Here is a 16,253-nt window from a genome sequence, read left to right on the forward strand (position 1 = left end):
ACCTGCTGGGGCAAGAATAGCACTTGAGATAGGGATGCAGAATGGGGTCAGTGTTGTGGGAAGCACACCATGACACAAACTTGTCCCAACAGCAGGTGTATACCGAATTGGTGAGGGACTACAGGCTGCCAGAATAACGTTATAGACTTAGGGAGGAAGGTCAAAAACTATCAACTGTTGCCTCTCAATCTTCACGCATAAAGATGGAGAGTGCACAAGTTTGGGTGCAGAATCCTCCCCTGTTGTTGCAACAGGACATCCTCTCGTCGAGGCAGTCTGACTGGAGGACTGATGGTCATGCTCCGGATACCAGACTCTCTGTGCCCAGTTCGGAGCCTCAAGAATGACTTGGGCCCAGTTGTTCCTGGTCTTCTTGAGAATTCTGGGCATCAGGGGTGTTGGTAGAAAGGTGTACTGGAGGCCGGGGCTCCACTTGAGACAAAAAGGCATCTTGAAAACTCCAGCGCGCACAATGGCAGACATTGCGCGTTTTTAGTGGTGATGAACAGATCTAACCAAGGCTCTCCCCACTGCTGAAAGAGACCTTGCACTACTTCCGAATGAAAACGCCATTCGTGATCCGCTAGGCATCTGCAGCAGAGTTCGCAATAGAGGGCGGTGTTTCGATACGAGTGGCGGGTGGGTGGGGGTTGAGGGGGGACTAGAGGTTGCGAAGGGATGGAGAAAATTTTAAAATAATAATAATTTTAAATAAAAATTCAGCTGGCTGCGTCTTGTGTTGCACTCCTCTGCTCCTCTTCTTAAGGCACAGCGTCCTACCTTTCCCTGTGGCCAATCCTGAAGCTGCTCTCGCTTGACCACATATTCAGCCTGAGCGCTCACGATTAGAGCTCCAGACTGACAGTCTGTGCCTGCTTTCCCCAACCCCAGGAATGCAGCTGGGATTGGAGAGAGCGTTACTGAGCATGAGAGTTTGACCGGCATCATGAGCACTGCTACTCCCTTCTGTACTGTCCTTCCCCCAGGCCCCGCCCCCAAGACTTAGCAGTAAAGGAGAAATAAAACATGTTGTTTTATTTTTCCTTTCCTGCCATTTTTGGGGGGAAACGCTCCGCCACCATAGCGGAGGAGCTGCCGCTGTGAGTTTGTCTGATCTGGCGTTCAGAGAACCCACCAGGTGTTGTCACCACTACAGAAATGCCCTGAAGTTACAGCCATATCCAGAGACGTAGGGCTTATTGACAAATGGTCCATGACCCCACCCGCCCTGTTTGTTGCAATACCACACAGCAGTGGTGTTGTCCGTGAACACCAGCACCATTCTTCCCTTGATTCAAAGAAGAAAGGCTTTCCGTGTCAAGTGAATCGCCCAGAGCTCCAAAAGGTTGATCGATTGTCCCTACAGTCAGCTCTAGTTGGGGAAGAGAAAGGGTCTGCCGCTAACCCAATAGCAGTTTGTTAGCCACCACTGCAGAATCTTTACGGGCCCCTCCCAGATCTGAACCATGTAGGAGAGATTCTCCTGATGCTGTGCCCACACATTTGTTCGTTTTTGCTTTTGTCGCCCCAAATTGGAAGGGTATGCCCAAACGTAGGTCCCATGCTCACTATGGATTCAAGCTAGCCTGGCTGATGAGAGGAGATACTCCGAAACTGGTCCTAGGATGCTTGTTTCCGGTCCAGTGAGGACCTGGTCCAGCAGTTTTGCCTGGACTGTTCCCATGGGGAGCATGGTCAAGGCTGATTTGCATATGGCTGGGTCCAAACTGGGGTGGAGTGGTGAGCAAAGAAACAATGGATTAAGCCCAGATCTGTGACTGGGGGAGAATGTTTGATTGTTCAGCATTCCATCCATCATTTGTTTTTTTTGCTTCTGAGACTTCAGGTCTCACTGCAGAGCCTGCCTGTGCCACTGGGCATAAGTAACAAGAAGGATGCAGGAGGCCATTAGCCCCTCCGAGTCAGTCTCAAAGAAATCCAGGATATAGGTTGAAACATCAGAATCATAGTCTGAACATCCTGGACTCATCACTCAGGAGGACAAGCCTGAAACTATACTGTGTCCAGAATGCCTCCAATGAAAAGGAGCATGTGAGAGTGAATCAGGTATGACTTCAGCACGTTGATAGTGAACCTCAGCAAATGCAGGAGGTTCGCCACTGTCTGAAGGTGGGAGACAACTGGCTGGGGCAAGCCCACCTTCAACAGCCAATCGTCGAGGTAGGGGAAGACTGGAATACCCAACCTCTGCAAATGAGCTGAAACCATTGCCATTGCTTTTGTGAACACCTGAGGGGGGCTGGTAAGGCCAAAAGGGAGCAGAGCAAACTGAAAGTGCTCCTGGCCCACTGTGAACCGCAGGTAATGTCTATGGACAGGCAAGACAGAGGTGTGCAAATATGCATCCTGCAAGTCCAGCACTGCCATTCACTCTCCAGGTTCGAGAACAGACAGGACTTTAGGAAGCATGAGCATTTTGAATTTCTCTTTCCTCAAGAATACGTTTAAAAGGCGCAGCTCTAAAATAGGACAAAGCTCTCCGTCCTTCTTTGACACCAGAAAGTAGCAGGAATAACAACCATGACCTATGCCTGGTGCAGGCACCCTCAATATGGCTCCCTTGGCCAAGAGAGCCTGCACTTCTTGACGGAGAGATGGCCCTCCATCGGCCAATTGTAAGTGGGTGGCATGGTGATGGGGTAGTCACAAAAAGGAAGGAATACCCACTTTGGATGATCTGGAGAAACCAGCAGTCTAATGTCACTGACCGCCTGCGGGACAGGTGACGGCATACCATGCCTCCAAGGTGCTGGCTTCGAAAGGAGAAGCGCTCTGGACCACCGTGCCCATAATCCGCTGCAAAGACTCACCTGGGCAGTCTCATTCAGGGCGTGCAATTCTGATTGAAAAAGGGCGGCGGAACCAGAGCGTGCACACTCACAGCGCCTCTGAGGAAAAAGACTTCATAACTTCAAAATGCGTCAGGCATGGAGGGCGCAATGAGTTGCTAATGAGTTTCGTGATGCTGGAGATGTTCGGCACCAATAAAGGCTTGATGCCTAAGCTGGCTAATGAGTGCTGCTTGCCAGACGGGCAATTGGAAGCGTAATATTTTGGGGGCCGCCCTGCCCCTGAGCATGCACCACCCCGCGATCCATGGGGGCCGCCGATTTGATAATAACTGAATCTTTTGCGGGCAGTCAGACTGGATAGGGAACGAACCCACATTTTGAGGCACATGTGAGGGCTTTTAATCTACAAGCAGTAATGGTGCTAGCTTCGAAAGGAGAAGCGCTCTGGACTACCGTGCCCATAATCCTCTGCATAGACTCACCTGGGCAGTCCCATACAGGGTGGGCAATTCTGATTGAAGAGGGGCGGCGGAACCAGATCTTGCACACTCACAGCGCCTGCTCCTCTGAGGAAGAAGCTTTCATAACTTCGAAATGCGTCAGGCATGGAGGGCGCAATGAGCTGCTAATGAATGTCGTGATGCTTGGTATATATATATATATATATATATATATATATATATATATATATATATATATATATATCAGCACAGAATCTTCACACTTCCACAGCCCAGCGGCGAATGAAGAGACAGACCCCACGTTGTTCCAGGCAAGATGTTTTATTTGGTTCCTGTGCCTTCCAAATGCAACGTTTCGACTACTGGCGTAGTCTTGTTCACACACCTCATTGCACAAAGTGGAAACTTTTTAAATCTTTAAGCAGTGTGGACACACCCATCAGGTCCCACCTCCAAACGTGAGTCACGTGGTAAAACATTTAAAACATCAGATGTATTAAAGGTACAGTGCCCAATTATGCAAGTTTGAGCATTTATATACTTGCATTGCTACGAAAATAAATTTGTTGAGCTTATGCAATGTACATATTTACAAGAATTGCTTATATATATATCCATCACAGTCCAGGACCCCAAATTAGGTCAAAAAGCTGAAGTGTCTGCATTCTGTGATTAATAACTAGCACCTGCCCCTCATGGGCGTGGCCACACGTGGCCTTCTGGGCGCTGTAGTTTAATGCTGTATATTCCAAGTGGATGCACACTCCAACAAAATAAAACCGTTTTTTACATCCCAAGTGGGTTAAAGTCAGGATTCATGCCTTCCCTCCTCAGCTTTACTGTGGCAATAAGGTGTGGGCTCGCTCTCGTACCTGGATAGAGTCACACTCCCCTTCCGCCTTAAGCGCTGTATCCAAACGTGGTGTCAGCCAGGTCAAAGTTTTAACATGAAGGGCCAAGTCCGCGACCAGGGAGGCTGCTATAAATCCATCACAGTCCAGGACCCCAAATTAGACTTGCCACTCGGAAGCTGGATTTTCCAAACACCATATTTATTGCAACATGCTCCTGGAGTTTAAAACATGAAAATTGCTTTCTGTCTGCTTCAGTGCCAAACGCGTTTCGAGAGTTTAGCATACTCTCTTCTTCAGTGGCTTAGGTCAAAAAGCTGAAGTGTCTGCATTCTGTGATTAATAACTAGCACCTGCCCCTCATGGGCGTGGCCACACGTGGCCTTCTGGGCGCTGTAGTTTAATGCTGTATATTCCAAGTGGATGCACACTCCAACAAAATAAAAACGTTTTTTACATCCCAAGTGGGTTAAAGTCAGGATTCATGCCTTCCCTCCTCAGCTTTACTGTGGCAATAAGGTGTGGGCTCGCTCTCGTACCTGGATAGAGTCACGCTCCCCTTCCGCCTTAAGTGCTGTATCCAAACGTGGTGTCAGCCAGAGAGAGGACATGCATATATATATATATATATATATATATATATATATATATATATATATATATATATATATATTGTTCACCAATTTGCCCTTGAGCTTTTCGGGAAGGCACACTCTTCGAAGTCGACCATCCGGTCTTCACGTTCATCTCTCCACATTGTCCCGCAGCTTGTTATCGTGCCTGACGCGTTTCGATGCTATGAAGCATCTCATCAGAGGCTTGCTCGTACTTTTACAGTGGGATCAGCCCTCCTTCATTTCTTTTACTGGCACGCTTCCCTAAATGGGTGTGCACTTCATTAGGCAATTTCTCGTGTATTCTGGGAGCCCGAGTCCTTAATTCGGAGATTACGACTCCCCAGGAGAGCTATAGCATATTCCCTCAGTGGGTTCCCGCTGTAAGTATTATAAAAGTAGTGTTACTGTCCTTAGTAGGATTCGGGACGCTGTGGAGAGTTTTTTTTCAACTAGACTCCAAAAGCGCTGAATCGCCGTAGAGAAGTTCAATGGCACAGCTTCTCCATAGTTTAAGAGACGGTGCTCTTCCCGCGACGAGGCCGCCGCTGATAATAGTGTTCACCAATTTGCCCTTGAGCTTTTCGGGAAGGCACACTATTCGAAGTCGACCATCCGGTCTCCACGTTCATCTCTCCACATTGTCCCGCAGCTTGTTATCGTGCCTGGCGCGTTTCGATGCTATGAAGCATCTCATCAGAGGCTTGCTCATACTTTCACAGTGGGATCAGCCCTCCTTCATTTCTTTTATTGGCACGCTTCCCTAAGTGGGTGTGCACTTCATTAGGCAATTTCTCGTGCATTCTGGGAGCCCGAGTCCTTAATTCGGAGATTACGACTCCCCAGGAGAGCTATAGCATATTCCCTCAGTGGGTTCCCGCTTATAAGAATTTCCAAGTGAAACCAGTCAATGTTAGCCTATGGAAGGAAATCAAGTTACTGTAAGAACGGTTAGAATTACTTTTCAGGATCAGTAGTGGGCGGAAAGATGCAGCACTGAGTTCTCTCCTGATAACAGGTGAGTAAATCAAAATTCGGAGTTCGGCTGATTTTAGAGGAATTTTTTTAAGTTACAAAACTCCACACTTAAAAGAATTTCCAAGTGAAACCAGTCAATGTTAGCCTATGGAAGGAAATTCAAGTTACTGTAAGTACGGTTAGAATTACTTTTCAGGATCAGTAGTGGGCTGAAAGATGCAGCACTGAGGTCTCTCCTGATAACAGGTGAGTAAATCGGAATTCGTAGTTCGGCTGATTTTGGAGCAATATTTGTACGTTTCAAAAATAGACACTTAGAAACTTTTCTGGTGAAAACCACACAATAGATTCTTATGGAAGGAAATACTAGTTACTGGTAAGTACGCTTAGATTTACTTTTCACGGTCCGTACTGGGCTCAAAGATGCAGCACTGAGGTTTCTCGTGATAACAGGTGAGTAAATTGGAATTCGTAGTTCGGCTGATTTTAGAAGAATATTTTGCTCAATAGTGAAGAAAGGGGGCCTGAGGTGACATGTGTGCAAACAAGCCCTGTGGCGCGTTTTAAGTTGGGGAATTAATTCCTCTTCAATCCTGAGGTCCCTGTGGGCTAACTAGCCCACCAGGTACCTACAGTATGCGCCAGGGAGCTGCGTTGCAGAGAGGTGTTCAGAGGCCACGCCCCCTTTTTACAACACTCTGCAACACAGCTCCGTGGCGCTTACTGGAGGTACCTTGTAGGCTAGTTGGCCCCTAGGGGACCTCTGGATTGACACACAGGTATTTTTTATTTTTTAAAAAAAGAAGCCCCGGGGGGTGGCAGTCCCCGGGGATGGGGGGCCCCTCTGGGTCCCCATTTTAATTATCCACATTGCCCTCGGGATATGACTCGGACAGTGGCACGATTCGGGAATGAGTTGGTTGTAGAGCAGACAGGGTCTGTACTTTTTTTCAGAGGTAGAGATACATCGGCTGAAGTGGGGACATTGAGTCAGGTTCAGATGTTAAGTAGCACTCACTGGTGCAATGGAAGCCTGCCCACTTACCTTGGTGGAGCACTTTCCAGCATGGGTCTTGATTCCTCTGAAGCGTTTATTTTTGTTCTTTTCCGGTCCAGCTCCTTCCTTTCCCGTCCTTTCTCTGCATTGCTCTCCAAAACCTCCATTTCTAGGTGGCTTGCTTCTTGCTTACCCTCTATCTGGGCTTGCTTCTTGTGGGCTCGTTTTGATTGTGGTGCTTGGGCATCATTGTTGCCATTTGCTAAAAACAGACAAGTATGACAGAACATTAATCCTAAAAATTAGACGTACCAGCAAGAACTTAACAAGTATAATGCAAAATACAGCAGTGATAATAAAAGAAGTCCTGTTTACAGCTTTACACCCAATGCTTGAGTTAAGAGGGCCCTGGCAGAGGTTCCTGTAGATTTTAGAAAGCTGAAGAGAATGATGCACTAGAAAATGACCTTATGTTAAGACTTGCTCATGTATGAAAGACAAGAAAGAGAGCTGTCAATCTCTGGACATAGGAGTCAGTTTTTTTACCTCATTCTTGGAGGCTCTGAGGAAAGGGTCACACCGTCCAAAAGCTGCACTGTCGGTTCCGGCTGTAACACAGGATACAAAGGGCACCCTCTGGAAAGTAACGTTTACAGGAGGAAAAAGCAAAAAGGCACACTGGTGCTGGGTCCCAAATGTGTACGTACAAGTGCACTGATCTGAAGTTCTTTACATACTTGTGGAACAGAAGCCATCTGAAAGAATGAGGCTGGTTTCTGAACAAGAAACTCCATGCAGAAAGGGAATGGTCTCATAAATTGACATACTGAAATGATTTTCATATTTGGTGGCCATCTTGGAATGGAGTTCCACTAAAAGAGGAGTCGAACTGAGGCTTCCCGCATACACCCACGCTTTTTGGTGGCTGCAAATTGTATGAAGAATTTAGGAATGAATGGTCTTCTAAATTGTCCCTAACTCAATGTGGGGCAGTGGCCGAGGCCACAACGTTGTGGGAGGCAATGAAACCTACTCTGCGGGGGCTAGACATTTCCTTCTGAGCGGCTGCACGTCGCACCCGGTGGGAGGCTCTTCTGCGGTCGGAGGCCCACTTAATGTAATTAGAGCAGAGTAGTGAGAGGAGGGAGGGAATCTGGTGAGCCGACAGCTGGTATTGGCACAACAATATTATGCAGACACCCTTATGGATGAGGCCCGCCTTGTGTGGCTAGCGTCCCGTAGCAGAATTTACCAATGGGGCGACAAGTCCAGTAAAATACTGCATAGACTATGCCAAGGGACCTTGCAGCCCCAGGTTCTCTCAAGTATATCAAGTCCGGATCGACGGATTCTGAGTGACCCCTCCCTCATAGCTGAGAGTTTTGCACATTATTTTGCAGAACTCTATACCCCTAGAGTACTCCTGCAGGAAGACGTGATCCATCGCTTTATAGCTGACCAACCACCGGCGCCCTTTCTGAGGACGCACAAACTGACCTGGAACTTCCGTTCGCTGAGGAGTAGATCTGCACTGCGCTGGGAGATTTGAATTCGGGAAAGGCGTCGGGTCCAAATGGGTCCAATTGGGTTCCTATGCGAATTCTTAAGGAAATATTTCTCCAAGTAAGGGTTGTACTACCTTCAAGTTTTCGATGAAGCTAGAGACCGGGGCTGTCTGCTGAATAATTGGAGGCGTGCGGAGGTGGTTGTATTTAACAAGCCAGGCCGGCCTCCGTACCAACAGGCCTCATATTGCCCCATTTCACTATTAAATAATGAGGCCAAAATTCAGGTCAAAATGTTGGCCAATTGTCTTCAATATCACATAACTACCTTGATTCATCCAGATCAGGCGGGCTTTATGCATCTGCGGGCTACGCGCCACAATATCCGGCATGCGCACAATGTGATAGCTACCATCCAGGGAAGAGGAGTGCTGGCTGCCCTTTTGCTGGCGGACATGGATAGGGTGTTTGATTCCCTCAGTTGGGTATACTTGTTCGCGCTTCTCGACTGTCTTAATATAGGCACGCGATTCTTGGCATATCTAAAACTGCTATATACGGATCTCATGGGGTCGGTGCGGGTGGCAGGATCCATTGGCAGAGGCACTCGTCAGGGGTGTCCTTTGTCGCCATATTCTTTGCTCTAGCAATGGAGCCTTTTGCAGCGTGGGTGCGAATGGACGTGCAGATGGTGGTATTTGAGTGGGATCATGGGTTCTTGGACCGCATTGGCTTGGGCCACGGCAGAACGGGAGTCGACACAGGGTGTGAAATATGTGGGAGTTTTCCTATCAGATCTGCAGAGAGTAGCGTGGGACAGAAATATTGTACCAATTTGGACACGGATAAGGGAGGAAATTAAAACTTGGTCGCACATGCCCCTTTCTATCTATAGCAGAACGGCAATCTTTAAAAGGGAGCCATTATCGCGCCTGATCTATCAATTGCAGATTCATCCATGCCCAATGCCCCCTTCGTGGTTTCACCAGGTGAATTCGGCCTTGGGACAATTCCTGTGGGCAGGGGGGGCTTCCAGGGTGGCGCTGCGGACTTGCTTTCAGTCAACATATTGCAGGGGGCTGGCCACAGCAGATATCCAAGCGTACTACCCGGCTTCGCATCTCCTGTTGCTTAATGAATGGCGGTATCGAGACCGAGAAGACCCCACCAATGCAGTGGAGCGGAGTTGAATGGGGAAGTCCACCCTGCATACCATTCTGTACTCGGCGTCATTACCTAATTCCCTACCACTGGCCATTGGGGTGGTGTTTCAGGTGTGAAAACAATCCCTCCGTAGGATGGGATGGTGGAATAAGCTAACCAGGGAAACCCTGCTGTGGCATAATGGCCGTTTGCTGCAGCTTGGGGCACTAGCAGGATTTCAAGGGTGCAACAATATAGGAATTTTCACATTAGGGGGTGTAATGCGAGGCTCAGTGCTCAAATCTTTTCAGGACCTTCAGCAAGAGTACCATATGACAAGAACTCAGTTCTATAAATACCTCCAATTTCGGAATGGTATTTATATGAGTTTTTCGGGGTTAGAGACTCTCCCAGACTCTCAGTCTGACTGAGGCCAAGCTCTTCATGGGAGATTTGCAGGATCATAAGATATCAAAGATTTATCAATCTTTGGTGACTCATAGCTCCGCTACATCGGATAAACTCAGAGAGGCTTTGGTTGGGGATGTTGGCCAACTGGATGGAGATGATTGGATGGACGCACTGGCCTCTCCTAGGGGAGCAGAGATATCAATGAGGTTGTGTCTCATTCAATTTAAATAGCTTCACCGGGTTTATTACACCAGGCTCAGGCTGTGGAGGGCGGGTCGGGTATGTCCTTATTGTTTAGACATCAGCGGGCGACCAGGGGGTTTGTTCCCTGCTGTTGCGCTGGTATAGCACGACTTGTGTTGACTCTTCCTCTGGGGGCCCACAATATGGACATAAGGTACCAATCGACCTCACTAGAATCAGGCTAATACACCTTGATTCACCAAGACCCTGACAAAATACGGTCTTAAATCACAGAGACACACTCGGTCTCTATCACTATTTTTTCTTTCGAGGTCCTGAAAAAAGCCCACTTGACCCCCATGGGCAACCACAAGGGCTGAAACATGTTGACCTTTTTTACGGACATACTGGCAGGCGACTCCTAATCAATCTTCCTATGCACGAAACAATTTTTAGAACACCTAGAACCCAGAACTATTAAAATTCTTGACCTGGCTATACAAGTCTTTTAACCATTTTTTCCTTTTGTGATTCACTGCACGAGAACCCTTTATCACTGATCACTGCTGCACTAACCAGTGGTTCACCTCTAGGTGGAGGAAGCATAAGAACTAACCCTATGATGATGATGTCACGTTTTTAAGAGTCAGGCAGAGAATCAAGATATACCGCCACCCCAACCTCTGTACGTGAATGAGGGTTTTTTATTGGTATATTACACGAAAATTTATAAACCCTGGTTACTCAGGACAAGTGATCCATTCCCCATTTGATTTTTTTGTTAATGATTTGGAATTCCCAGGCCTTGAAGATGGGGTCAGGGTTTTATGTTGGTTCACTCCTGCCAAATAACAGGAATTCAAAACCCCCAATTATCTGGCGCAAAAGTTAATACTATCCGGAAGGGGTAGACCGTCGAGGAGTGCTAACTCCCTGCTCCTGGAACCCAAGAGCTTCCGCAAAAAGAGAACATGTCAACGAGCCTTCTCGGGTACTGCTCCAAAAATTTTGAACTCTCTCCCACTGGAAATCCAGAGAATCTCCTCCAAGGCTGCATTCAAATGGGAAGCAAAACGATTCCTCATGAACAAGTTCTTAACTTCATAAGAGGAGCAAAGGTCAGCTATTAGCGCATCCGCCACACACTTCAAGAAAGGACATCATTCTGGTTCTTCACAATTGTACTGGCTCCCCTTTGTAATTCTGTTTCAATGCATAGCACATTATACTCCTAGCCAAGGTCCATCTTGAGTCTTCGATGTGCACCATTGTATTTCCTTTGTATATTCCCTATTTGACTCTCGTACTGTTATGTTACCTCACTCCCTCAAGTGTAAAGCGCTCTGATATCCTTCAGGATTAAGTTTGCGCTATATAAACTTTATAAATAAAATAAATAAAGGAAGGCTGCTCAAGTGAAGTGAATGTGAAGTCTGTAAGATTGCCTTGAACGTCAGAATAAGTTGTGCAGTGATCTGATCTGATATAATGCACGAGACATGAATAAAGGGATCCCCACCTAGAACTTCCCAAATAATCCTTGCTTACAATTTGTGTCCGTGGTAAGTGTAAGGAGCACCACACCACACGTTGGGTGCATGATTATGCCATCTGAGGGTTAGCACTAGGGATGGCTGTCCAGTAACTCATCCCACTGCCTTGCCAGGAGGATGTGTAGGGAGTGGAGTGACATTTTGGCACAAGACACTCAACTGAACAAGGCAGCTGCGGAACCACATGGCAATCATTAATACCCAATTTTTTAGGAAGTGGCACAGGGTCAGATTAATGGCTAATACCCCCTTAAGTAGAGGGAAAAGATTTCTGAGCCCCAAAGTTCAGAATAGCCCAGAAGCGTTCAATACTCTTTGTTAGGGTGAGTGATGATTTCGGGTAATTCACTAAGCACTCAAGATCAAACATCGCCCTGAGGATAAGAGTCACGTCAGACTTCCCACACACTCTTGATGCGGTGTTCATGAGGCATTTGACCACGTAGCAGTAGCAATCGACCTTCAAGAAAGACTGACACTGGGGCCTGAATCCTGTAGAAGACCCAGAGTGCTACATGTAGACCAATGACCAGCACCATCTACTGATCCTATTGATTTATGTTTGCTAAAATGATGTATAATCTATTTTCCTGTGGGACGAGTACAAGGATATAAGCCCCCTGCATGTTCAACAATCACAGTCAGTTGATGTTCTGGACTGGTATCAGGAAATGAGCCACAATTAATATCCGTAACTTCTGCACTGGTAGGTACTGGATGATATCATACGGAGTGGAGTGCTCCTTCCATTTTCCTTGTAAATGGGATTATTATCCCAGCCCTGGTCTGATAGTGAAAGCTGCTCTACTGCTGTTAAAAAGAATACCCTCTTGAGCTAATGTAGAAGCTCTTGTAATGTCGACAGTGGAATCAGTGGCAATCAGTGTATGGCTCATTCAATTCTGAAGAGTTATTTCATAGTGCTACGAGGACTCATGCTGCAGAGGTGATGTTGACAGACACCGCACGTGAATGGATTAGATCTCCTTACATGTGGAAGTATTGTGACTTATTAGTCACTACTTGGGTGTGGGGGATTGATTTTACACTGACTGTCGGGTGAATGAGATCAAGGGAAAGATACAGCTTCCAGAGACCTATAGCAAAAAGAGGTTCTGACCTTGAATGGCTGAAATACATTCTTCTGCTGGAAAAGAGATCCTGGTCACAGTTTTACCACATGAACGATCATCTGAGTTGATCCTATGACTGTGTTCTCTTGAACTGCTGAAGTACCTCATATGCGGGGGCGGGCACATATATGGGTTGGTGAACATGTTCATTCCAAGATATGAGAGGTCAATGAGTTTCTCCTTGGCATTAGGCTTAAAAGGCATAAAAGGCATTAAAGGCATAAAAGGCATTAAAGGGTGAGTGTGAACCATCCAGGCGGTGTTGTCAAGGAGGTTCAGTGACATTTGCAGTTTCTGTTCAGCTGCTTCTCAGACCATGCTAAGCCTAAACTTATACTCCTCCAAGGCATAAACAGAGCGAAAGAAGGTGCACCATGCAAACTCAAGTTTGCTGCTGTTAGATCGCAATGATGGCACTGGCATTCAACTGTCTGAGTGAAATACCTGAAAACTAAAACCTCTTTATGCAATAGGACTTTAGACACTTTGCTTTGTCTGTGTGGGAGGATGAATTAAGCTCTGTCCTTCAAAATGGAGACCATCACCATGACACACCGAGTTGTGGCCCTCCCAGAGTTAAGGATGGATTTGTCATTTGGTGTCTGATATTTGTTGTTCTATGAGTTAGCTTTTCTAGAATCCCAATGCTGCCTGTGGACTTGCAGCATAATGATGAGAACTTTCATTGGTGGGGGTTAAGAGAAGGAGAGGCTGTTGTCAGTGGGTAAATGCCCTCATTCTCTGGTGTTGGCAGTGGTGTATCTATTGCAGAGCAACAGGGCCTTGACTAGCACTAAGTAGCACCACTTGGTTAGAGGGAGGTGTTTGTTGCCACCAGTTTTGGCATCTGTGTCCAAGTCCCCCAAAAAATGACTTTTTTGAGGGCAAAAAGTCAGGAAAAAAGATCTACTGAAGCTTCAACCTCCCTTGGTGGACCTCCTGAGGCACCCACAAATAAAGGCTTCATCAGACAGAAATGAGATAGAGACAACTCAAACAAGAAGCACTGCTCTACTCACCCATACAAATGGCCTGGAATGCACTGACTCTTAAAAGCTCAGAGGGGGAAAATGCCCATAACTTCTTGGTGTGATGAGTCAGAACGGCAGCGTCAAGAAGGGCAGATTGGCTTAGTCCCATACTGCAATTACAGCTTGGGAACTCTACCCTTAGAGAAGGGCAGGGAACTGATCTGACAGTCCAAGGCAGCCTTGAGAGCAATGGTGTTACTCCCAGGCCTGGGAATAATCATGGTTCTGGGTCAGGTGCTTTGCTGCCTCATGAAAAGAGCTGGTGCCTGAGATTACACCTTGTTGCTGAGCACTTATACTCAGCACTTTATCCTCTTCCTCCTAGTGATGAAATGCAACATTATCTGTCAGGAACTCAGGAACGTTATGGTTTGGTTCCTCAGTCTGTCTAATTCTCACAGAGAACCCTGCAGGAGCGGAAGGCAATTCTTAGGTGGAAAGGGTGTCGGGGAGGCAAGTGAGAAGACAGCAGAGTACTTGGAGCCTTAGATCTCTGACGGGTGAGGACACCTGCCTCTTGTGTGCATGCTCTGTGGCTCTCGGGCCAGAAATTTAAGGCAATCTGTGTACCGTTAAGAGATTGACACAAACACCTCCTCCACCACTAGAACCATAATTAAAGTCCAAATGAGCCTGAGCATAGAATGTAAACTGCATTCACGGTCTTCCACTAATAAGCCACTGTGACTCTAGCAGGAAGTCAGATGATGGAAGCTGCAAGTGCCAGCGGAATGGTCAAGAAGGGGGCACGGTCGGGGCGTGGCCAGCAGCCGAAGGGAATGGTCGCCTGTTAGCGCGGCTCCCCGGCCCTCGCCTGAATATCCGTTACCAAGATCAGTCTCTGGGCGCGAGACTCCCCGGTGAGCGGGAGGCTCGGTGACGAAGCCCGGTGTGCACCATTACGCCTCCTGATTGACCCTTATTCCAGCACTGAGGCGACAGTAAAGACTGGAGAAGAGCCTCCCCGGGGCAGCTCTGGCAAGATGGCGGCCTGAGCTCGGCATCGGCTCTAAGACCTGGCAGCTCCGGGAGACCTCCTTGCTAGCCGCGTCCGGGGCTTGCTCTCCTGAGGACACAGGAGGGGATTGGACACCCTCTGCTACCATCGGGCGGAGCAGCGCCATCCTGAGAGGTATACGGGGCAGCGACGAGAGGGGCGAAGCGGGCCGCCGCCGGACCTCGGCCTGGATTCTACGCTGCGCCCCAGCTTCGCGGCCTATGTGTCGGCCGCTCGAAGTCCACCCCTGAAGCTCCGCCTTCTCTCCCTAAGCTTTCGGATGACTCCCTTTCAGGCCCATAAATACGCTCGGCTTTGAAAGGTGCCTGGGGCGAGGGCGGTACAGAGGCAGACGACAATCCCCCCTGAGTCCACCCCAGCAGATCCCACAGCAGAGGCACGCGTGACCGCGGCCGCAGCGCAACTGGGCCCCGCCACGCCAAGACACCACCGGCCCCTGCAGTCCCCAAATTGATGGCCTGATCAAAGCACGGCCCACACAGCTAGCCTCCATAAGTGGCCTCCCTTCAGCGGATTTGAAGGTAGAGAACTACAAGCCCCACTACGCAGCTGCTCTGAGATACATGTGGCCTACTGTGTTTCAATTCCTGCAGGGGCACACGTCGTGGCTTCACTGTGAGTCTTGTTCCTGCAGACGCCTTGACTGTCTTGACCTGCGAGACCCCATAGGCCCTACCGGGGTTCACAAGTGACTGAGGCCTGACTCAACATTCCCGGCGAGGCGGAGGGGAGGAGTGTAATCGAAAACCTTGTACTGGGTATTGGCCTCCTTGTCCCTCTGAGTGACACAGTCCCTTGAACTCAGCTGCCTTTTTACTACTTGTGGTCTCATTGACATCTCTTCTATCGGTAGTGGCCGGAAGGTCGGATCTGTTCAGTCTTCGAACGCGTGTTTCCTAGATGGGTGCCGCCCCTTGACGGCGGATACGAGCCCGGAATAGGGTCACCTGTTTGCATCTCGGATGGCTTCTATTAGGGGAACCAAGAACTCCACGCAGAAACAACTAAATAAACTCTCTTGGGGAGCTAAGGGAGACGGTAAAAACCCACCACCGGATGTCCCCGCACAGGTTGTTTCCCCCGCCCCATCGGCAAAGGCCCTCACCCTGGAGGATGTCATGGAGGCAATCGCGGGGGTCCGGACCTCATTGGAGACTCGCATAGACTCAGTGAACATAGAGGTAACGTTGATACGCGCGGATCTCCGTAAAATGGACTCTAAAGTACGAGATGTTGAGATAAAAACCGCAGCCCTTATTGATGACACTTCTACTCTGCAGCAACAAGTGGCACAACTCCAGCAGCAGCAGCGGCAAACGGGGGACCTCCTGGACAATTATGAAGGGCGGGTGACGGAACAACATCTGCATCTTGGGGGTCCCGGAGAGGATGGAAGAGCCCTCGGACGACCTCTTTGTCGAGGATTTAGTTGTGAAGCACCTCCAGCCCAAAAAGTTGTCTAACTATTTCTCGATTGAGCGAGTCCACAGAGTCCCGGGAGGAAAGCAAAAGCCAGGGGCCCTCTCCCGACCCATCATAGCCAGAGTCTTCAACTTCAGAGA

The 16,253-nt window shown here is 48.3% G+C and overlaps 1 protein-coding gene across 1 annotated transcript in view; it reads right to left on the reverse strand.

The window, feature by feature from the left end:
• BRME1 (break repair meiotic recombinase recruitment factor 1) overlaps positions 1-7,569 on the reverse strand; it is a 313,388-nt gene extending 305,819 nt beyond the window's left edge. Inside the window, exons 1-2 of the mRNA XM_086928376.1 lie at positions 7,452-7,569; positions 6,763-6,976 (exon numbers count right to left, since the gene is read on the reverse strand). Coding sequence (XP_086784502.1) covers positions 6,763-6,976; positions 7,452-7,569 — 332 coding nt within the window. The remainder of the gene's footprint in view (positions 1-6,762; positions 6,977-7,451) is intronic.
• Positions 7,570-16,253: the final 8,684 nt, after the last annotated feature.

Source organism: Lissotriton vulgaris, chromosome 1_1 (genome assembly GCF_964263255.1).
Source record: "Lissotriton vulgaris chromosome 1_1, aLisVul1.2, whole genome shotgun sequence".
NCBI classification, from domain to species: Eukaryota; Metazoa; Chordata; class Amphibia; order Caudata; family Salamandridae; genus Lissotriton; species Lissotriton vulgaris.